General features: G+C 43.1%; 1 protein-coding gene across 1 annotated transcript in view; it reads right to left on the bottom strand.

Moving 5' to 3' along the window:
• HSPA12A (heat shock protein family A (Hsp70) member 12A) overlaps positions 1–23793 on the bottom strand; it is an 88679-nt gene that overhangs the window by 5987 nt on the left and 58899 nt on the right. Inside the window, exons 7-10 of the mRNA XM_048857986.2 lie at positions 5994–6165; positions 2293–2379; positions 1577–1681; positions 377–635 (exon numbers count right to left, since the gene is read on the bottom strand). Coding sequence (XP_048713943.2) covers positions 377–635; positions 1577–1681; positions 2293–2379; positions 5994–6165 — 623 coding nt within the window. The remainder of the gene's footprint in view (positions 1–376; positions 636–1576; positions 1682–2292; positions 2380–5993; positions 6166–23793) is intronic.

Genomic DNA, 23793 nt, shown 5'->3' with positions numbered 1-23793 from the left:
TGGTTTCTGGTCAGCCCAGAATCAGATAAATGGGAAGGTGACTCTTAGCCGCACTGAATATGGCCAGAAATACAGGAGACTGTCTCAGTGTGGAACCTTAGGAAATGGTGCCATATAAGTGAAGATGGTCTAATGGAACTTGCAGAAAGACGTCTACAGCAGGATGCAAGTGTTTCGGAAAAAACTCTTAAGAAAAGCTAGAATATAACTTTATTTTCTGGTAACTGTATCTGAGGCAGTATGATTTTCCCATCATTAGATTACATTTTCTCACTACAATCTATTATGCTACTTGTAATTAGGTTATTTTAATTATTATTCTTTCCAGCAGTGAGTAGTTAATTATGAATCTATCCAGGTTCAGTTGCCTACTTACTTGCTTTTCCTTAAAGCATGTTCCACGCTGTGACCTCGAAACTTCTTATAATAGTCAATGAAGGAGAAAGGCAGAGTGATATTCAGTGGATTGGTTCTGTCTGGGGCTGCTGCCCTTTTACGGGACTCAAACGCTATCATCAGATCCACCCAAGCAGCAGGACGCTTGATTTTAAATTGTTCAATAAAATCCTCTCCAAATATTTTACACAGGAGTTTTTCAAACTCGTAGTCCACGCCTACAGAACCATATGGCCCACCTGTGTTAGAAACAAAACATATCGTTAACATATTGTGTTGCTAATTAGAATTTGAGCCCATCATATACAAATCCAGATCATACTGACATAGCTAAGCAGATGATAAAATGCAATGATCCAGAGCATGATAAGTGTATTTTCACTGTCAGGGAAACACTCTCTTGTATATGAGGAGATCAAGATGGAGCTTGTATTCATGAATAAGTTGCCCTGCTGCACAGAGAAAGACATATGCTGGGTTCCTCTTTGGTGACACTGAAGTCACCAAGGCTGAGAGTTCAGGACTCATACAGAAGAGGACCAACCCAGGATTGTTGGTCCCAGGTGCTATGACAACTAAGGGATTGTCTCAGGTAGCTAATGGCAAAGCTCAACTGGATCTGGAGTTGGGGATGGGAATGTAACTTGGGGAGTTGAATTTTACTTCCTGGCCATGGACCAATCACCATGTCATTTGATTTGAGATAGGGGCACACCTTTCTCATCAGGGTGATGGACCCATCTCAGTGCTCTACCTCTCGAACTTAATGGTGCATGTGTGATTCTACATGAATCTGTGGGAGAATACTGTTATTCTAACAAATCACTCGGTTAATAGCCCTGGTGGGACTTTACAACAATCTTTTGTTCTGACTATCAGCCAGCCATATAGTGACCCCCTAAATGCCCAGGCAGGTCACCACAGTTTAGAGATGACCTATGAGAGATTAAATGAGAGGAGAGATGGCTAGCGTGTGAGTGATGGAAGTCAGACCAATGCTGGCGATGTTTTACTTTTCTCATAGTAAACATATACACAATATTATTTAACACTATCTACTGACTAGCAGTTCAGAAATCACATGAAATTAGCAAGACCTTTTGAAGACTGGTAATAAGGGTGTAAGATCAAACTCCAAGTACTATACATTATTCACTACTCATTTCGCTTGTAATTTTACCAGTTGCCTTGTACAGTTCCTTCAGGTGTCCTTCAGGTAGCCTGATCTGATGGACAGTGAGATCCACTGTGCCTCCTCCACTGTCAACAACTATGTACCGGTCACCTATGAAGCAACAGGAACAAGCATACATCATTTTCATCGGCATCAACACAACAGTCTACTAATACTTAAGCAATATTAAATACTAATACTGCGGGCATCCCGAGCAGAAAGCCATGAACATGTGTACTGGGAACATCTGGCTTGAAAATTAGCAGTTCCTAATGGAATAATTTGCAGTGATTTATAATGGAAGTGAAACTTGTGTGCTACAGATTTAAGCACCCATGTGGGGAGAATGAATCTTTATGATAAGTGGAATTGTGCGTGCCATCGGTGTACATTCCATTGCGTGAACAGTTCTGCAGAAATGTTACAGTACCAGCTTACTTACGAGGTGTATTCTGAGGACATTATGCTCTGGCTTGTATTTTAAAATCTGGGTTCATCCTTTTTACAACCCATCAACTTAATAATATGTGCTTCTCTAGAGCATGCAAAATTCTCGCTCAGCCCTGTAGACTAAGAGCAGAGCATGCATTGTAATTTAAAGGAAAATACAGTCATTTTGAGAATACCAAAAGCACATAACAAATGTATGGGAAAGGTTTCTGGGTTTTTTGCCAGCAATATAAAACCAGCAAGAGCAAAGATAATTCACAAAAGGACGCTACCTTCTTCCAACTCGGACCAGATCTCTCCTATGACATTTTCCACCAAAAAGGTGCGGCTCTGCCGATTACGACGGATGTGTTCTTTAGCTAATCATTGACAGAGAGAAAATTACTAAGCATTAGAAAGCAGGAACAAGCTGATGACACACAGTGCAGGAAGCAAGCACAAGCAGAATGAGAGCTTTCTATGTATCATTCAATAAGGTTCTAACAAAACAGATGAACAAAAATTGCTGTACTAGAATTAGGAATTTACAAACTGAGTTCTGGAAAGAAAAATATCAGATATTCTATTCTTTACTTAGAATAATTGGATTTCAAATATTCCTCTAAGAATAATAGAAAGCTTTCTTTGTAATACATATTTATTATATTTTTAATTAACAAAATGAAATATTTACATACAGACACATTTTTTGGTTCTAGAAATGCCAAGATGCATTTTTGCCAGTAGGTGGCATACTTGACGCATAATAAAATAATCAAGACTTGACTTTAAAACTGTCTAGGAATTGAAGGGACACTTTGGCCAAGATTTTCAAAAGTCTTTACTGATTTTGGGTGCCCCCATTTTTGGTTGCTTAAGATGAGATGCCTCAAGGGAGCCCAGTTTTTGGAGGGTAGGTGCTCAGTACCTTCTAAAAATTAGGACCCTTCAAAATATCTCCATTTGAGCACCCATAATCATTAGTTATTTCTGAAAATCTTGGCCTTTGTCAGGTTTGTGCTATGGACCTGGGTTGTAGGAGCAAATCCTGCTCATTTTACTCAGCCATACCTCCCACTGGATTCCAGTTAGACTTTTGCTTGATGGAGGACCTGTAGGATTTGGCCCATTACATATCTGCATATACCAGCATAGGTCAATTTAAATACATATGATTTAAAAATGAAGTCTAGTCTAGTAACACATAGTTATAGCAATAATGCATTTTATGAACATTAATCTCCACAAAGACATTTAAAATATGTAATGTGATTTGCTAAGTGTCTCACTAAAGTATTTCTAAACCCAGCTTGTGCAACTAAATGACTACTAAATCATTTCCAATGTAACTTTCACTCATCTATATGATACTACAGAAAAATGCAGACACATTCCATGGTATAGCAAATATTGTTTCATCTCAAAAAATTCTATCTAATATTAGAAAAAAAGGTACATTTATTGTATATAAGAAGACATTTATATTTTGCTAGCTAATGATAATACACTTCACATTTCTATAGTGTCTTCCATTTGAGGATATCAAGAGGATATCAAAAGCCAAAGAATAAAACCTCAGTTCTCCTGTGATGCAAGCAAATAATATTATCCTCATTTTACAAGTTGAGAAGCAGACACAGAAAGGTTAAGTGACACCGGAGTCAATAACAGAACAAGGGATCGAATCCAAGGAAGGGCCTGATCCAATACCCACTGAAGTCAATGGGAGCCTTTCCATTGATTTTAAAAGGCATTGGATCAGACCTGAGATACATTCCTTTAACCATTAGATTATGCTTCCTCTCCTAATGCAAATGTATCCTCAGTATTCTGAAGACTACAACCTTTGTTTTGACTACACAGCACTAAAATAGTCCTTGAAATGCTTCTTTCTGTTTATGTTTAAAGGATTTTCCTTCTTGACCTCTTCTCAGCTTTGCTTGGGTCCCTGCCATGCTTTTATTGAATTTTAGATAAAATCCCAAAATAATTCGTTCAACGCCTTGTTTCTATTAATTCTAACTGAATTAAATCCTTTTCGTCTATACCAGCTTTTACCTTATTAAGTAAAGAAAGATAACTGTAAAAAGACTTTTGACAGAATCCCATGACTTTGTGAACAGATTTTGCTCAACAGCCCAGCCCTGTAGCTCCCTTTAACCAAACAAGAAAATGTTTTCATTTGCATAGGGATAGATGCCCTGGCGGCCCAAGTAAGGGGTCACGGAAGGTCCTGAGCATGTGGCTCAGCTACACAGAGGATGGGGCAGAATGTGTGAACCCACACACAGGTTTGCACCCTATGTTCTGTAAGAACTGTGCTCTGCAGGGGCTACACCATTCTGAATAAGGATGGCAGCCAGAGGACAGGTGCAGAGGCAAGACCAATGCATTGACAAATACATGGTTGCACCAGCCAAAAATTGCTTGCTTAGGGGTGCACAGTTTCTCAGGCTCCAGCTGTGAAGAAATTCTGTGATCTAGGCACAGGAGGGATGCTTCTGTCCTCCTGCCCATTAAGAGACATCCCTGAGCAAAGCCTCTTTATAGCTTTGTGCTAGGGTGAAAATTTTACCTGGGGTACTATTGAATAAACCTGCGTCAGGGTCTTTGTGGCATGGTCAGGGCTCAAATTGTGGTGGCTAAATATTATTTCACCTAGAGAAATAAGACATGCTATTTTATTAAAAGGACTCAATCAGTTTAATTAATTATGAAATTTCTGGGGGCAAACTGGGTCATCACATCCTGTCAACTAAAAAAAAATGGCTTCCATTAAGGACAGGGAGAAATAAAATGTTTTGAATGGGTTTATTAGCAGAATCTTCCATTTGCTTTTGCTGTTTTGAGCTGGAAAACATGCAAAATATAAGATCTTTTGCCAAATGCTCTGCGGGGGTAAACTGGCACAACTCCACAACTGTCAATGGAGTGCACCAATTTACACTAGCAGATAATTTGGATCTTTACATTACCATCAAAACTTGTCCCATCTTTACTGCCTAACTTCAGACTCAATCAGAATGACAGTTTTCAAAAACTTCTGCAGTGAAAGATGATCCATCTGCAAACCAGTTAAATTACACTCCATAGTCTGCCTCTCAGTGTAAACGAGTCTGCATCAAACCTACCATGGGAGCTAGTAAAAACTCAACATTCACAGGTTTCAGAGGAACAGCCGTGTTAGTCTGTATTCGCAAAAAGAAAAGGAGTACTTGTGGCACCTTAGAGACTAACCAATTTATTTGAGCATGAGCTTTCGTGATGAAGTGAGCTGTAGCGCACGAAAGCTCATGCTCAAATAAATTGGTTAGTCTCTAAGGTGCCACAAGTACTCCTTTTCAACATTCACAGTAACAATAGATAACACACCATGATATCTGAAGCACAATACTTAGTTTCTGTTCGAAGTTCAGAGAACATGCTATGCCGTATCACGTAGCACAGTTTTGCTAACTACTGGTGAATGCTGACTATTTCATGGTGACCAATGTAATTGTGAACCAAAAATCACCAAGTGCCCAACTTTTGACAAAAATTCCAGAAACATTAAAGGTCTGATGGCAAATTCAAGTGTAATCCCTTGTTAAATTAATATAGCTAGTTTAACACATCATGGTTGGCTCACAAAAATAAAGTTAAATCTGCACTAGGAAACAATTAGCTATTACATTAAAACAGTAAGGTCCCAATCCTGCAAACACTATGCCTTTGCTTAACTTCAAACCTGTGAGTAGTCCCTCATGTCCCAATAAAGTCAATCGTGCTACCTGCATGCTTAAAGTTAAGCATTGAGCACAAGCGTTTGCAGGATCAGTGCCCAAAATAGTCAAATTAAAGTAAATAGAGAAGTTTTTCTATACTAGCCTGTAATGTTCCACTAACACAAAGAGGCAATGATAATCTACAGGAAATGGTAAGAAAACTGCCCTAATGACCAAATCTAAAGTAGCCGAAAGGTACTAGATCTCAAGTCAGTTAGTAGAAGAGGTACCCTGTGTAAATCCAGCTCCTACGGTGTCACTAGCATTATAACCATTGACAGGTGCTTTGCTGCTCAGGTCTATCATCTGGTGAAGGCGGAGCTTTCTGCAGTAGATGGAAGCAGCCTCAGGTTCCAGGGCAATTATCAGCTGCTCGGGGTTTTCAGGAGTTGCCATTCCTGCCTGTGAAACAGAATCATGCAGAGAAGTGGGGTAGGAAAAAATGTAACCAGATAGTCTTCATCTCAGACTGGTTTGGTAGGTGAACAATGAACATTTAAACCAGCTCTGCATTTTTTTCTAAGTTAAATGCCACTAAAAAGCTGCTGAGCCATTGGCTAAGGATCTTGGCCTGCAAAAAATTATGTCTTCAGTTTTCTCAAGTTTGCAGGTTGTAACTGGGGAAGATGCATGCACTTACCATGCTTAGTATCTAGTTAATGAGGTGAGCGCGTACAATAGGCAGAGAAAGAGAGCTAGAGAAGACAGTTGAAATCCAGGGTAAACTGTCTACAATCTCCACTCCTCTTAACCCAGCTAAATCTAAACTTCTCAAGAGTCCCAACCTTCTGTCAAGAAACGGAGAAATACCTTTGCCCTCCTTTCACTGTAACAATAAGATTAACGCATCACTCTTATTTTATATCCTATCACTACACAGAGCAAGTGGATAACACAATGGCTATTGTATCAGCCCAGCAAATTTTGTTCACATGTGTGGTGGGGCTGAAGAAATTTCCTCAGTAGCTCTTGCAGAAAGCCAGCAAGAGGAGTCCCCTGAAGTCACTGATCTGTATAATGCCCTTTGCCAGATATCCATCTTTTCACTTAGAGCTGAGTTTTTCTAATACCATCACCTTTACACACACCTATATTCTGCAATAGTTTTAAGATGCAGACTAAGTATTGCCAACCCATGCATTCAAAATTATATGTCAGGCCCGCAAAACATCATGAGACTGGCTTAAAAATCAAGAAAATTTTAAAACCAACATATTTACAGTTCTTTTTATTTGCTTTCTGGTTTGTGAGCCTTTAGGGGTCATGTTTTCAAGATTTTCTCTACAACTATAAGGGCTACAAACTTACTTCTGCTCCTCCCCATGAAACCTAAGATTCTCATGTAATCACATGACTCCAAGAGTTGGGGCTTTAAGAAAAATTCCAAATATCACAAAAGGTGGCAAGTGTGCTTTTGTCTTACTTTTCTTTTCTCCTACAAGCTCTGGTGTTTCCCCTGAGCTTCTGACTTTCTCTTATGACAGGCAACATTGACATTTCCAAGCTCCTACAGTTCCAACTCAAAGTTGAGGTTTTCCTGCTAATGTTGTTTCTTGATAAACTGTGTTCCTTAATGCTAAAGCATGTTGGTAAAGAGGAGAATGGTTTTTTGATTTATTTGTTTTCATTGTCAGTCTCCCAGGCAACTTTTGGGTGCTTTGATTCATGCACAGACACTGTCACTGCATGAGAGCTTTCCAAAAAAAAAGAAAAAAAGAAAAAGGCACAACAATTACCTAAGATGTGAACAAGCCTTTAAAATACAAAACAAACAAACAAAAGTGGATCAGATGGAAAAACAGCTGACCTGCATTGGAACCCCAAATAGTTCACATAGTTACACTTTGCACAATAGTAATAAGACAACTGCTGGTTGTACATGCTGGGAAATAACTTGTTTGTATGAGAAGGTATAAGTGAAAATAAAGCTTGTTCATAAGCCAATGCTCAGGCCAGACTGCTCAGCACAACAAAAGTGATTGTTTGACCATTTGTCTTCTCATCACCTTGTTCTTTTCCTCTCACTTGTAACAACCATAAGAGGCCTGTACTTCCAACAAAAGCATCACTCTCCCCACCACTACTGGGAAGGGTGAAATGGAGAAATTGTATGGTAAGTAAATTCCCACTCCATGGCATGGGAGTAAATTTACAAAGGTTGTTCATTGGTTTGAAAGCACATGAACCATAAAAGCTTTGCGGACTGTGCTCAGTTCACTACGGGCCAGGTTTGGATACCTTTACTCACACTGGGCAGCATTTTACGCCACGAGTAGTCTCACTGAACTCAGTGGGGCTATTTATAGAGTAAAGTACTGTCCAACATGAGTATGGGTGTCAAATCTGGACATCTATCTCACATTACATATTAAAAAAACTACATTAAAAGAAAGGAAATGATAAGCGTATAGTTGCCTACACAACCTCTCTGTTACACCCTTTTGTGTCCAACCTATGCACTGGAGTAGGCAAAGTTCCTGTGGAAAAAAGGTATGTGAAAAAATAGTAAGTGATAATATAATTAAAATCTATATCATAATGCAGACGCACAAATGGTCAGAATTAAGGTGGCATGTTCAACTGTCAATTAGGCATTTCCTAACATTTGAATGTGACTTTGCAACCAAAATAAATTTATTTTTATGTAGCTTTTTGTAGGCAAATTCTTAGGTTTATTTTTTTCTAAAAGAAAAAGGTAAAAACAAATTCTGTTATATGGAACTATAATAACCTCCTCCCCACTCCATGCATCACCAGCAAGATTTGAACCTGAACTTTCAGCATTGCAGCATAGACTTCTACTATTTGAGCTATAGGACTAACTACATTAGCAAGCAGCAGTAGTCTGTTATCTCCTGGGGGATGGGGATGGGTGGGCTGTTGATGCCATGTGTTGGATCCAGTGGGTAGTCAGGGAGAAGCCTGACCTGGGGCTTTCTCTCTCTCCGGCCCCCGTCAGCTGGAAGAGCGGCTCCTGCCCTTCGAGGGGAGACAGGATTCCGAGGTCACATACTGTGTCCCAGGGATGTGGCTGGTGACAATTCCAGATGGGTCTAGCTCTTTCCGCCACTCCTCCTGCTCCAGGAACTCCTAAGCATTCCCAGTACAATGTGTGTTGCAGCTGCTGCAGTGGCAGGGCCAGTGGCATGAGACCCGCTCTTTAGAATGCTTTGTGTCCAGCCATTTTGACATACTCAGAACGTTATCCTGGGGAACACATGCAGGAGAAGGTACATGGAAATTTTAAGTTGATAACTCAACTAAACCTAAATGGAATTTTGTGAGGCAAAGAAAAGGCATTTTTCTAACTCCAGGACTTTCTCCCTGCTGAATTTCAAAGGCCATTTGCAAACCATGGAGGTGTTAGTGTTTCTCAAAACAAGAAAGAAAGAAAGAAATGGCAAGAATTTTTAATCATGAAAAGTGGTATGCAACCAAAATCTAGGGGTTGATACCAGCTCTCCCAATAATATATTATACATGTTTGTCTCTATATAATGTACAGTGTGACACACACAAACACATGTATGTAGAGACAGAAAGCATGGACTTGTGGGGTGGAATGTGGTGCTGAAACTTCCCTTACTACAGCACCCTAAATATGACTGGTACAGACACATAAAAGACAATGTCATTATCCCATGAAGTTTATGATGTAAGTTGAGGGCACACGCACAAGGAGTGTGGTCAAGCATTGGGCACAGGCGGTAAAGGGAAGAGCAGGACAAGGTCAACATGAATAAAAGAATATGGCTGCTGAAGATGGTAAGGCATGTGTCTCTGGGGTTGTGTGTAATTTCTGTCTTTGTGTCTTTCTTTCCGCCTTTTTTCATGCTCTCAAATATATGTGCACACATACAACTATTAAAAGGGGGAGATTTAGGTTTTAGTGGGCTGTAATACCCCAGGATGGGCCAGGAAAAGGGACCTGGTATTTGACTCTACGTAGATCAATCTGGAGATGCTATGGCTCTTACTCCAGCCTAGGCTATGGGGTACAGCACTGCAGCCTCACATCCTGACTCAAGATTGGAGGGGTGGATTTCCTTACCCCAGCCCACTCAGTTTGCATAAAGCTCAGCTACTTATGTAACATCAAGGAAGCAGACCGGTGTTCCCTCTACAATATAAATACATAAAAGCCAAGCCAATCTATCCCAACTCAAGGTCAACGGTAGTTTGTGTCTTAATGACCACTGGATTTATCTCGAAGACTTAACATAGATTATTTTCTATACTGAGCATCTCATTTCTGAAAATTAATGAGTGTGGACCACGCTAGATTGTAACCTTTCAGGATGTGGCCATGGATTCTGCTTTTATTCTCTGTGTAGAGCGCACAGAAACCATGATGCATCATGCAAATATTTAACAATAATTAGCCAGGCAGTCTTTGATGAGTAGCCTACCTGAAGGTACAATTCTCAGTGCATGCAGGTATAACTTCCTTTTGGGCTCAGGAGACCTTGCTAGCTATGGGGCAGGGCAGCTACTTTTCTTGAAAAATGACACATGGTATGTCTGGAAAATGGTGACATGCTTAAACACCAGGTAACACCAAGTGAACAGGGGGTTCTAGCCATAAAAATGGATAATTCATTTAGTACTGAGCCATCAGCAGTGCTGCACTGCTGGTTTTTGTTCTAGCACTGGTATTTCTTATTTTGTGAATGTCATTCCAGTAAGGAGGAGCCTCTGCATGCCACTGCCTCTCTCCCATTCAGCTGTGCACGCTCTGTCTCCAAAGGATCTCTGGATGCTCCAACACCTAGTCTTAGGATTGCAGAAGCAGCCCAAGATCCATTGTGCATTGTAGCATGGACAACTGATTGGGGGCAAGGAGTTGGTTCGCTGATACAGATGAGGCCTTAGCTTGGCAAGCTGGCTCTGTTGCCTGTAGAAGCTGGGACCACTGGAGCGCATCACTCCTACAACATTGCTAGTGATAGTTAGAAATAATTTCTAGTGACTGACAAACATTTCCAGATTGGTCTAGCTCTTGGCCGGCTTGGAAAGCGTTCGACTGGCTCCAAATTAACAAACATTTAGGTCTGGATTCTACCTCAATATAGCGATGCTCTGAGTAGTTCCAGAGACCTAAATAGTCCTTAGTCATTTGAAATGCAGAATTATCATCGTCACAGTGTTCTCAAGAACACTTGTCAGCAAGTTAAGGAAGTATGGGCTGGATGAATGCACTACAAGGTGGGTAGAAAGCTGGCTAGATTGTCGGGCTCAATGGGTAGTTATCAATGGCTCCATGTCTAGTTGGCAGCCGGTATCAAGTGGAGTGCCCCAAGGGTCGGTCCTGGGGTCGGTTTTGTTCAATATCTTCATAAATGATCTGGAGGATGGTGTGGATTGCACTCTCAGCAAATTTGCGGATGATACTAAACTGGGAGGAGTGGTAGATATGCTGGAGGGGAGGGATAGGATACAGAAGGACCTAGACAAATTGGAGGATTGGGCCAAAAGAAATCGGATGAGGTTCAATAAGGATAAGTGCAGAGTCCTGCACTTAGGACGGAAGAACCCAATGCACAGCTACAGACTAGGGACCGAATGGCTAGGCAGCAGTTCTGCGGAAAAGGACCTAGGGGTGACAGTGGACGAGAAGCTGGATATGAGTCAGCAGTGTGCCCTTGTTGCCAAGAAGGCCAATGGCATTTTGGGATGTATAAGTAGGGGCATAGCGAGCAGATCGAGGGACGTGATCGTTCCCCTCTATTCGACATTGGTGAGGCCTCATCTGGAGTACTGTGTCCAGTTTTGGGCCCCACACTTCAAGAAGGATGTGGATAAATTGGAGAGAGTCCAGCGAAGGGCAACAAAAATGATTAGGGGTCTGGAACACATGAGTTATGAGGAGAGGCTGAGGGAGCTGGGATTGTTTAGCCTGCAGAAGAGAAGAATGAGGGGGGATTTGATAGCTGCTTTCAACTACCTGAAAGGGGGTTCCAAAGAGGATGGCTCTAGACTGTTCTCAATGGTAGCAGATGACAGAACGAGGAGTAATGGTCTCAAGCTGCAGTGGGGGAGGTTTAGATTGGATATTAGGAAAAACTTTTTCACTAAGAGGGTGGTGAAACACTGGAATGCGTTACCTAGGGAGGTGGTAGAATCTCCTTCCTTAGAGGTTTTTAAGGTCAGGCTTGACAAAGCCCTGGCTGGGATGATTTAACTGGGAATTGGTCCTGCTTCGAGCAGGGGGTTGGACTAGATGACCTTCTGGGGTCCCTTCCAACCCTTATATTCTATGATTCTGATTCTATGACCCTTCTTCGCCCTAGACTAGTCTGCCCTGTTACGGGACATAATGAAATATCGTTTTGATTTTAGGTTTTTTTTAAATGAAATAAAATACAGACAGTACTATAGAGAAATATTCAGCATAATTTGAGCTTTTAAGAAAGGAACATGTACAAAGCTGCGAACCAGCCTGTGTGAGTGGCTCCCATCTCTGAAAGCTTCTGTAATTAGCACCATCAACACTTCTGTATTTCACAAAGCCATGCACCATGCTGTCATTCACTCCACTCTGTGTGGCTTTATTTATTTCATAGTGGCCTACTCAAAAGGAATGCTGCATTAGGAAATACATAATCATTAAAAACAGTTCCTAATACTATCTGTTTGAGCTACTAAAGGCCGCAGTGATGCTTCCTTTTTCGAAGGACACATTAGGCATTATTTTGCAGGCAGGATAACTAAAGGCAACAGCAATAAAATCCACAGTACTAAATAATATGGCTTATCCATGAAGCACACGAGTATCTTTGGATTGCAAAACTGACGAGAAGAACTGACACCGAGGGCTCAATTAGTGCAACAACAAAAAATGGTGCTTAATCAGTTGCATTTACTGTCCTGATCTATTATTAGAATTAGATGTTAATTGGAGTCAGTCCCCTTTATATGCGCCCTCCCCTGTCTGCCTCCACAGACATATAGGTGACCAAACCTTCCTGGAACCCCCTCTCCACCCATCTCCCCTCCACATACAAAGGGTAGAACCTAGAAGCAGACACCCTGAGGGGGTGTAAAACATCACCTTGTGCAGATCTTCCAAGAACTCTTCCCCATCTACAAGGGAAACATTTGTATAAATCCAAATTCACACAGTGCGAGATGGTTGTTTTGTGCCTTCAGCATGTAGGAATGGCAGTCTAATGGGGAAGGCACTGGACTGGACCTCAAAAAATAGTGTCCAATTCCTGGCTCAGTCACAGACTTCCTTGGGCACTTACCTACCCTGTGCCTCAGTCCTCCCTCTGTAAACCTGGGATAACACTTTCCTGCCTTGTAGGAGTATTGAAAGAATAAAATCTATTAACCATTCTCGGGCATCCAGATATTACAGTGATGAGAGCCATATAAGTACCAATCTAGATTAGGGTTGCCAGGTGTCTGGTTTTTTACCAGAACTCCTGGTCGAAAAGGGACCCTGGAGGCACCGTTGACCAGGACATCTAAAATGTGGTTGGCGGTGCAGTGGGCCTAAGGCAGGCTCCCTGCCTGCTGAGGCTCCACGCAGCTCATGGAAGCAGCGGCATGTCCCTGCTCTGGCTCCTACATGTAGGGGCAGCCAGGGAGCTCTGCGCACTGCCTGGGCTCCAAGAGCCAGCTTTCAGCTCCCATTGGCTGGGAACCACTGCCAATGGAAGCTGTGGGGGTGGTGACTGCGGAGGGGGCAGTGCGCAAAGCCACCTAACCATGCCTCCACATAGAAGCAGGAGGGGGGACATGCTGCTGTTTCCGGGAGCTGCTTGAGGTAAGTGCCACCTGGAGCCTGCACCCCTGATCCCCTTCCATGCCCTGACCCCCTTCCACACCCCAACCCCCTGCCCCAGCCCTCATCTCCCTCCCGCCCTCCAAACCACTCGATCCGAGCCCGGAACCCCCTCCTGCATCCCAAACCCCTCATCCCCATCCCCAGCCCCACCCCAAAGCCTGCACCCTCAGCCGGAGCTCTCACACCCCCCAATACCCCAACCCCCTGCCCCAGCCCTGATCCCCTCCCACCCTCTGAACCTCTCAGTCCCAGCCCAGAGCCCCCACCTACACCCCAAGACCCTCAGCCCCACCCTAGAGCCTGCACCCCTAGCCAGAGCCCTGACCCCCTCCCACACCCCAACCCCCTGAGTCAGCATGATGAAAATGAGCGAGTGAGTGAGGGTGGGGAGAGCGAGTGACAGAGGGAAGGGGATGGAGTGAGCGGGGCGGGACCAGGGTGGAGCATGGGTGTTCGGTTTTGTGCAAGTATAAAGTTGGCAACCCTAATCCAGACAGATGTGAAAATAGCAAATTTGGGTGCAGGAATTATTCCTAGCTACTCAAAACCTGGCTGAGGCTTCTCAGTGCTACCACAATAACGACAACTAGTGAAAAGTCACCACACTTTCTTCAGATTAATATAGTTGCTTTCTTACCCTCCAGACCAGTGGTTCTCAACCAGGAGTCTGGTGCCTCCTGGGGAGCCGTGAGCAGGTTTCAGGGGGTAAGCCATGCATGGCCAGTATTAGACTCACTAGGACCCCGGGCAGAAAGCCAGAGCCCCGCTGCACAGGACTGCAACCCAGGGCCCCAAGCCCACCACCCGGGGCTAAAGTTGAAGCCTGAGCAACTTAGCTTCGTGATGCCCCCTGTGGCGTGGGGCACTGAGCAACTGCCCTGCTTACTACCCCCTAACGCCGATCCTGGCTTTTATATGCAGAAAAACCGTTGTTGTGGCACACCTGGGCCATGGAATTTTTATAGCATGTTGGGGTTGGAGGGGTGCTCAGAAAGAAAAAGGTAGAGAACCCCTGCTCTAGACCTTTGTGACCATCATCATCAAACACAGGCAGAGTGTACATAAGACCGCCATGCCAACCAGTGACCACCATTTATGGCATCACACCAAGTACCACATAGTGGAGTTCCCAGATCTGGCTCAATTCTGCAAATCCGTGGATATTTGTGGGGGGCTATGAGGGCAGCACCAGGCAGGGGTAGGGTGTCCATGCACTCCCCTCCATGTCGATGGACAGTTTGAGAACAGGGTATGCTGGGGTGTTTGGGTCCATCCTGGTGACATGGCCAAAGAGCAAGCAACACTGCTTTTGAATATAATGAGCCACTGAAGGAAGGCCAGAGCTCTACAAGACCGTGACATTTCACACAAAGTCAAACCACATTACGCTGAGGATTTGGTCCTGACAGCACACATGGAATGCCTCTAGCCACCCCAAGTCTGCCTCTAAGAGAGGTCCAAGTTTGTGATTAGTACAGCAATATAGGTCAGAGGTGGGCAAACTACAGCCCACGGGCCACATAGCTACTGCTGCTCATTGGGGGTGGTTTAATTATGTCAATGGGAGAGACCTCTCCCATCGTCATAGAGCAGCTACATGAGAGATCTTACAGCAGCTGTACACTTTCTAGTGTAGACAAGTAAGCCTAAGGAATGTGCCCAAGGTCACACAGGAAGTCTGGGGTGGAGCAGGGAATTGAACCCACATTGCCTGAATCCCAGGCTAACACCCTAACCTCTGCACCATCCCTCCTCTCCTACGAGTATTGATTTTGAGATGGTGTGAGCAGCCGATACTGAGCCATTCCAGGAGACTGGCACCCATCTCCATGCGACAGAGGCTGGGGAAAATAAAGGGAATTCCTGCATTAGAACCAATCCAGGATCATATCTCCAAGCAGCCTCCCTCTGGGAGATACCAGAGTACAAGGGAGTAGGATTGGGGAGATTTTTCCTGGATTGGTATTTCGTTTTAAAGTTTATAAACTTGTTGGGTAAAATGAAGATACCCATTGGGTAACTTAAACGGAGGCACAGTGATTTACAGCTGAGAATCTAAATTCACTGGCCTCAAAGCATGTTCCTACCTCAATGATAGTTCCACAAGGGAAAAAACGGGGAACGAGAAGAAAAGAGCAATTTCTTCCCCCTACCTCAGAGAATAGGTTGTAGAAGTCTCCTGATACTTGAGTGCTATTTTATTGTAGGCAAAAATGCCTTGGTATTTTAAAACATGAATTTAAATACCACGCTGTAGAAACAGTATCACCCTTCTGGCAACAATACAGGGAAAATATATTTTCACAAGCTGTGATGAAGCTAACGGCTCGTTAAATAAAAGAAAATTAGCTAAGGACTTGGATGACTTGGAACTGCAGGAGGCGGCATCAGAGTTAATAGATCAGCAGATCCTTCTAGGGCTCAACTCCTACAATCAGATCCATGCAGACAGACACTTATGATGTGTGGGGTCAATGTGCAGAACAGTTTGCAGAATTGAGTCATAAATCAGTGTTAAGGCTCCTGTTAACTCCATGAGCTGTGAAGCTGAGCTGCCCCAGAAGCAGAAGAGAAGCCAATCTTTGTCCCTAGTTCTCCCTTGATCCAGAAGGGAAGTAAGCTCCATGAGTCTTTTACTTGGCACAGCTTACTTCCCACTCCCTATTGATTCCAATGTGCGGGCCAGCGCAGGGAGAGGTGAGGGGGACGGAGTCAAGGCATCACCCAATCCATACCCATATGTGCTGCAGGGAGCATAGCAGTTCCACAGGGCTGATCTCCCCCTTGTACTGTGACCTGAGATGCCAGTAGCCCACTCAGAGAACTAAGCAAAAGACGTGAGTTTGAGAGATACCCCTCAGAATTTGGTTCAATTTCAGAAAGCATAAGCCTGTTTTTGTTTAAATGAAAGTCATTCTCTTAACCATACAGCCCCTGATTCAGCAATACACTTAAGGCAGATGCACAGCTTGAAGCATGTACATAATTGCCCTGGTTTTAAGGGGACTACTTGTGTGCTTAATAGGAATGCAGGTGCTTCAGTGTTTTGCTGCACTGGGGCCATAAAGATAAATAATGTACGTGTGGAGATGTATTTAATGCATGGACCAACAGCCACTTTGCAAGCTGGAAAGTACAGAGAGTACGGAACATATATTAATTATATATGTAGTAGTTATATTTTCCCCCAAGGATGTCTTGGACAGGCCTCTGCAGGCACTGCTCCAAACGGGCACATGCAGGCACAGCTAGGGTAATACCCTAGTAGAGCACCACTATGGGCACTGTACACGTATGTAGTAAGAGAGAGTTCCTGCCCCCAAAAACTTAGCGTAATTAGATAAGACAAAGGATGGAAGAAAAGAAGTACTATGATCCCCATTTGACAGATGGGAAACTGCGACAGAAAGATTAAATGACTTGCCCAAGGTCACACAGAAAGTCTGTGGCAGAGCTGGGAATTCTAATTCCACAACTCCTGAGTTCCAGTTCAGTGCCTTAGCCTTAGCTACAAGCCCAAGGTTCCTCTCTCAGCTAACTAGGCAGCTATTTAATTTGAGCATATACGTGCTAGTTGGTGGGTGCAAAATCTGCAGGGGCAGCTATAAAGTTGGCCCTTTATAATATCTGCATAAAGTTGATGTGGGTTATTACGGAACTGAGTTCTACAGGTTGGTACCATTCACCCAACTGCTATTACAAATAAACAGCAGTTGTGAATAAATGGCAAATTTTGGGTTTACTGGAATATTTGCTATAATTACGCACAACAGGAAAGCTGTGATCGCAAGCTGTGCCCAGCACAGCGTTTGTAGGGAATGTATTCTGTAACTGAACTAAGACGGCACCACTGCAGCTGGAAATTAAATGCCTTCTGAAACTTACACTGTTTAAACCAATCAGTTCATTGTGTTAACAGATTTGTGATAACATCGCCCGCTTAGTGCGTCAGTGAGTGAACTCTTCGTTAAGCCTTATTTTTTTTTTCTCACTGGCTAGCACTTTCTCTAGTCCCGTGGCACCATACTGGGATGTCACAAATAAACAACTGAGACCTAATTACCCGGCTGAGCATGCCAGCAAAGAAGACGGGCAGCAAGGGAAAAGACTCACTGTATGAGCACCGAGAGACTCACAAAGGGGTAACCTATTTCAGAAAGCTACCTGAACAACATGCTTAACGCCATGATGTTAAATCTTTAGGTTTGCTACTTAAAAAGCCTTTTCCCCAAATGTTTGAAAACCATGAAAACCCTCACGTGCATACATGCCATGAGTTTAGTTTTCAGAATAATCAGAGACATACATGACAGAAAGGAATACGTGAATATAACGGAATGCGGTCAGATCACCTGGTTAACTCAGTCCACTTATCTTCTTAGGGCCAGATTCCCAAAAGTGCTCGGCACCCACACCTGGAGCTGGATTTTCAAAAGAGTTCAGCTTGCATTTAGGCACCAGACCAAAGTGAGAGAAAACTGGGAGCTGCTGGGTGCTCAGTTCTTTTGAGAATCCAGACACTTTGTGCAGGTGCCTCAGTGGGAACTGAGAAGTGCTGAACATTTTTGAAAATCTGACCCGGCGGGCAAGTCTACACTGCAGCACTACATCGGCGCATCGTCTGGAGAAGACGCCCTGTGCCGACAGGAGAGCGCTCTCCCGTTGACATAGTTATGCCACCTCCGCAAGAGGCAGAAGCTATGTTGGCAGGAGAGTGTCTCCCACCCACATAGCACCGGTATGGACAGCACTTAAGTCAATGTAACTTGTGTGGCTCAGGGGGGAATCTTTTTCACACCCCTGGGCGACGTAAATTACATCGACTTAAGTGGTAGTGTAGACAAGCTCTGAGTGTTTTCAGGCTTCAATCCTGCCAGGGGCTGAGCTCCTCAACTCCCACTGAAGTCAAGAGAAACTGAAGACACTTAGCACCTTGCAGGATTAAAGTCTTATCCTATAATGTGTTATTTTTTTAAAATACATTCATGGCTGTAGCTTCTATTGCTGCCTTTATTTAAGCCCAAAACAACAAGTTATTTGCCTTCCCCAGAATATATTTTTCTGTCTTCTTACAGTGGCACCCATCACCTCAGTATCTGAATGCTTCCCAAGAGACAATAATCAAGCCAACACTCTGGATACTGGTGAAGAGTCAGAAAGCCATTTTCATTAGAAAATTCACATTTATGAATTTAGAAAGCTCTGGAGGAAATAAACAAGGTTACCTCTAAAAAAACATTTACTTTAGTGGATTAAGAATGGGAGTGGGAGACAGGATGTCCTAAACTCTTTTCCCATCTGTGCTACTGATTCCATGTAACACTTTGCATTTACAAATGTAAATGTAGTGGATAATTATCACTACTCCCATTTATCTCAGCATCAGCTTCTCCATCTGTGAAATTAAGTGACAAGACAAGAATACTCAGTCACCTATTGCATATTTAGTTATAATCAGGTATAATTTTTGGATTTCACTTATGGCAAAAGGCAGTAGCCCCATTTTGCAGATGAGGGAAACTGAGGCTAAGAAAGTTTAGCTGACTTGCCTATGAGGCAATGTAGTCTAGCGGACTGAACACCAGACTGGGAATTAAGAGACCCCTGTTGTATTCCTAGTCTTGATTTGGTAGTGTTTTACACACACTTCACAGGAGTAATTGGTTATGCAATGTGAAAGGCCTGGGAGAATTAGCCCCTGTGTAATATGGGCAAGATTAATAGCCCTCAGTCTTATAACTGTCCTGTTAGCTTCCCTTGAGACCCCTCTTATCTCCCCTTTTTCTAGCAATGGAGTATAAACTGCTACTATATATTTATACAACATTTATCATTGTTTTAAAAATGCTTGTGTGCTGGCTGTCCAGTCCTCTAGCCTTCTCCACCCTTTGTTAATATATTCCTCCTCCCTGTCATTCATTTTGACGCCATCCCTAGTTTACTTAGTTTCTTCCCCTTTATTTTCTGACACCCACCTCTTCTAGGAAACGTTTCTGTGTCTGGCATGTTCCCCTCACTCTTCCTGGTGAGCACAGACAACTGTTGCTATGAGCCTCAATTATCTCATTAAGTGCCCTGTCATAAACATACAGCTAAGGGTATCATAAAATCCCTCCTTACCTATAAAGGGTTAAGAAGCTCAGGTAACCTGGTTGGCACCTGACCGAAAGGACCAATAACGGGAGAAGATACTTTCAAATCTGTGGGGGAAGGTTTTTGCTTTGTTCTCTTTGTTGGTTCTCTCCAGGTCAGCAAGGAATCAGGACAGGGAAAATACATCTCCCAAAGCCCTACTTGAACTAAGCATCTAGATTACAAAAACTGTAAGTAAAGCAAGGAAATGCGTTAGTTTAGCTTTTGTTTTAGCTTGTGAATTTTCCCTGTGCTAGAGGAAGGTTTATCCCTGGTTTTTGTAACTTTTAAGTTTTGCCTAGAGGGAAATCCTCTGTGTTTTGAATCTGATTGTCCTGTAAAGTTACCTTCCATCCTGATTTTACAGAGGTGCTTCACTTTTTTTTTCTTTATAATAAAGTTCTGTTGTTTTAAGAATCTGATTGGGTTTTTAGTGTCCTACAAACCCAAGGGTCTGGTTTGTGCTCACCTTGTTTATTTTTCAAGCCTCCCCAGGAAAGGGGGTGTAGGCTTGGGGGGATATTTTGTGGGAATAGGAACTCCAAGTGGTCCTTTCCCTGATTCTTTGTCTAAATCACTTGGTGGTGGCAGCATACCTCAGTCCAAGGACAAATAGAGATTTGTGCCCTGGGGAAGTTTTAACCTATGCTGGTAGAAATAAGCTTAGGGGGTCTTTCATGATTGTCCCCACATCTGTACCCTAGAGTTCAGAGTGGTGGTGGGAACCCTGACGCCCACTTACAAGTTCTCCAAGACCCCAGTGGCCTCTGCCTTCTTATATTTTTGACTTCACATATTTTCCCGTCATTTCATTTTTCAGCTCTAAACACCTCTACAGTTTGAATTGGCATCCACTGAACCAATAGCTTCTTAAACCATTCCTAGCAGCTTCACAGTCACTAGCAATCTTACACATGGTTGCCCCACAACACCTGGACCCTAGGGATGCCTGGAACACCTCTGAACTCTGCGAAAGTTCAACCCCAGATACAAACTTGGTGGCTCAATAGTCATCTGTACGGAACATACAAGTGTCCCAAAGACAGAAGCCAAAAATTCTAGTAAACAGTGATACAAACAGCACAAAAAAATAATGCAACAATGGGTTAATATCCAAGTTTAACCATTTAACATCAACCATTAATTACATCCTTCTGCATCATTTAAATACTGAAAGCACAAGAAAAATGCCCTCTGGGTTCAACATCATTGCTGAGTGGAAGCCCTGTAATGGGACAGAAACAGGATACATAATATGCAAGATTCCTACAATAGTTTTCCTTGGTTTTTCAGGGCATCTTATTCTAATGATTTCATACTCACTTTGCATAATCTCTCAGAAATGTTTTCCAGTTGAATTAAATTAGGCATTTTAAATATTCACATAACAAATGATTATGGAGTTCTGAGGCCAGGATCAGCATATTACTCATTAATCTCATCTAAAATACTTACCACCAGAGGAATTTTACAGTAGCCAAAGATATGGTAACCTACTTACATAGACACATTGTGGAGGAAGCAAATCAGAAGAGAAAACTGTAAGTGGGGCAGTAGACAGGGCAATGGTAAAGCAGAATGTTGCCTGCGTCTTTCAGGAAGTCATCTTTTCCCTCCACAAAATATCTGCATGACCTCAGGTCCATGTAGGGGAAAAGTGGCCCAGGCTAGGGTCAGGTGGGGAAGCAACTGCACTACACATGCTCCTCATCAAAACTATCACTGATCTGAAGGGGAAATCAATAGAGAGTTAATGCTGTGTTTGGCAGCCTAATCGCCAACTGCACATGCTTTGGAATCATGGACTGCAGCTCAGACAGGGAGTCATTGGCAGCATGGCTACTGGCCCTGCCATGCTCCCATGCTACAGAAAGGGGCAAATACCCAGCAATGAGAAGGAGGGAGAGTTTGTCTAATGAGTGACCTGAAATCTGTGGGGACAGGAGCCAGGATCCTTTTGGATTTGTTCCTCTGAATTTGAGACTGCGTCCCTTGCCCATTCCACAACTCTGGTCCTCCCACAGACTGGAGCGAGACTATGCAGACTAATAGCTATGTGCAGTTAAATGCTACACATCCCTAATGTTCCAGCAGTGCTGAATTCACCCAGGCTAGGTCTACACTAGAAGCCTTACAGCGCCACATCCCTGAGCGACATAAATTTTGCTGACACGAGTGGCAATGCAGACATGATGTTAGTAAAAGAAAGATGGGGAAAGGACAATACTGTGTTCGCTAGGACCTGAGCTTTAGCAGAAGCAGATGAAGTACCAACACAATTTCAGAAGCTGGAACTTGCTTGAAACTGTCAGGAACTGAATGCACAAACTCCCACTCTTTGGCATCTGCTCAAAGGATTGGGGACTTATTTTTCTTGTAGTACTGACTTTATACCATGTTGACCACATGCTCAGTATAATCATATGAATTTCTATGGATGATAAATCCCATTTGATCCAGACGGTATGGTTTGGAACATTAACAATCCACGTCAAGCGTCTATCTAAGGGTTCTCTCGTTCACTAATGGCATTTCAACAATTATTATTCTACATCTAGTGCCTTTATCTAACCAAAAGACCAATACTGTAGCCCATATTTTCATAGCGCATGACAGACCATCTGAAAGCATATGGCATGTGTCCCTTCTTGAACAAATTTTCCCTTGGTATCACTTGCCTTTAGCTAGTGTCATAGCTCCCTCTTCCCTTTCCACTCCAAACCCCTAGAACAAATCAATCACAATCCTACATGTCTGCTTTCACTTCTTCCTACTTTCTCTCTCTTGCTTCCTAGGCTTCTCCCAATCCTTTCAGTCTATTGCTGCTTTGGGGCAAGATCCTCTGACCATCTATCATCCTCCTTGTGCTGCTCTGGTGGAGCAAAGAGAACAGAAACTGGCTGGATCTTGCCAGCTGAGGATTCCCCCAGTGTGAGGGGTCCTTAGTTGGCATAGAAGTGCCACCTCCACTCCTGACCCTGGTGACCATGCCAGAGGAGTGTGAGAGGAAGTATTCATAGCTGGCAGACAGCCCCTTGAGGACTGCTACCATTTGCTGCAGACTAAACTAGCCATTCCTGGCTGTGTGCCTTTTCTAACATGCTGTCTGCTAAATGCCAAACACTTCCCACTTCTCCAAATATCCTCTCTCTTCTCTTTCAAACCCATTTCTAATGGGATCATTTCCTAACTTCTCCTCCTCTCCAGTAAGGTCTCTCTACCCTCCTTTTCCTGAACTATTGCTCTAAGTCTTGTCTTGACACGTAGTGTTGCAAGACTTTACAAAGATAGCAAGACATGTTCCTTGCCCCAGAAAGCTCTCTCTGTGACTTAATAATACAAGGATGACAGATGTACAAGACAGCTTCTGGAACGCAGTGCTGACTGCTGTTTAGTGTGGAACTGGGAAATAAGACTTCTTTTCATTCCCTACTGTGCCACACCGAGGAGGAAGGTAGCCGCTCTATGCCTCAGCATCTCCATTTGTAACATGTACAGAGCAACACAGATGCCTCACACGGTTGTCTTGACACTTAACTAATTTTTAACACCTTTGAGAACCTGAGATGAAAGGAGCTATCAAAGTATAAACTATTGCCACTGTTATTTATTTACAAAGGAGTCTTTGGAATTACTTTGGGTACACTCTGATGATCCTTACTCATATCAGGTAGTACTTATGCTTGCAAGTATTGACTAGTATAATTTACTGAAAGTAAGGGTTGTGGAATGGACCCTAAGTCAGTGCAGACTATATTATTGCTGAAGGACAAGGAACAAAACACTATAAAAAGTTGATAAGGAATCTGTCACTATCCAGTGTTTTTCCCATTGGCCAAATCCACATGAAGTCCTTAATCTCTCCCCTTTGTGACTGTTGTGTCAAGAGCCTGCCTTAGTGTATCGGTGAGAAGGAGCAAATCATATCTGACACCATGACAGCAACATCACACTCACTGTGAAAAGGCTGAAGTTATTCAAGTGCTCACAGGACTATTTAAAGAGTTCAATAATCTTTTCAGTTAGAATTTCTACTTGATCCTTCTGATTTTGAAGGGAAATATTCCTCACACTAGCTGATTATTTAATCTGCGTGGGTAAAAGTG

The sequence above is a fragment of the Caretta caretta genome, chromosome 7, assembly GCF_965140235.1.
Source record: "Caretta caretta isolate rCarCar2 chromosome 7, rCarCar1.hap1, whole genome shotgun sequence".
Classification (NCBI taxonomy): Eukaryota; Metazoa; Chordata; order Testudines; family Cheloniidae; genus Caretta; species Caretta caretta.
The sequence above is the reverse complement of the archived record's forward strand: the minus strand, read 5'-3'. Positions and strand labels throughout refer to the sequence as shown.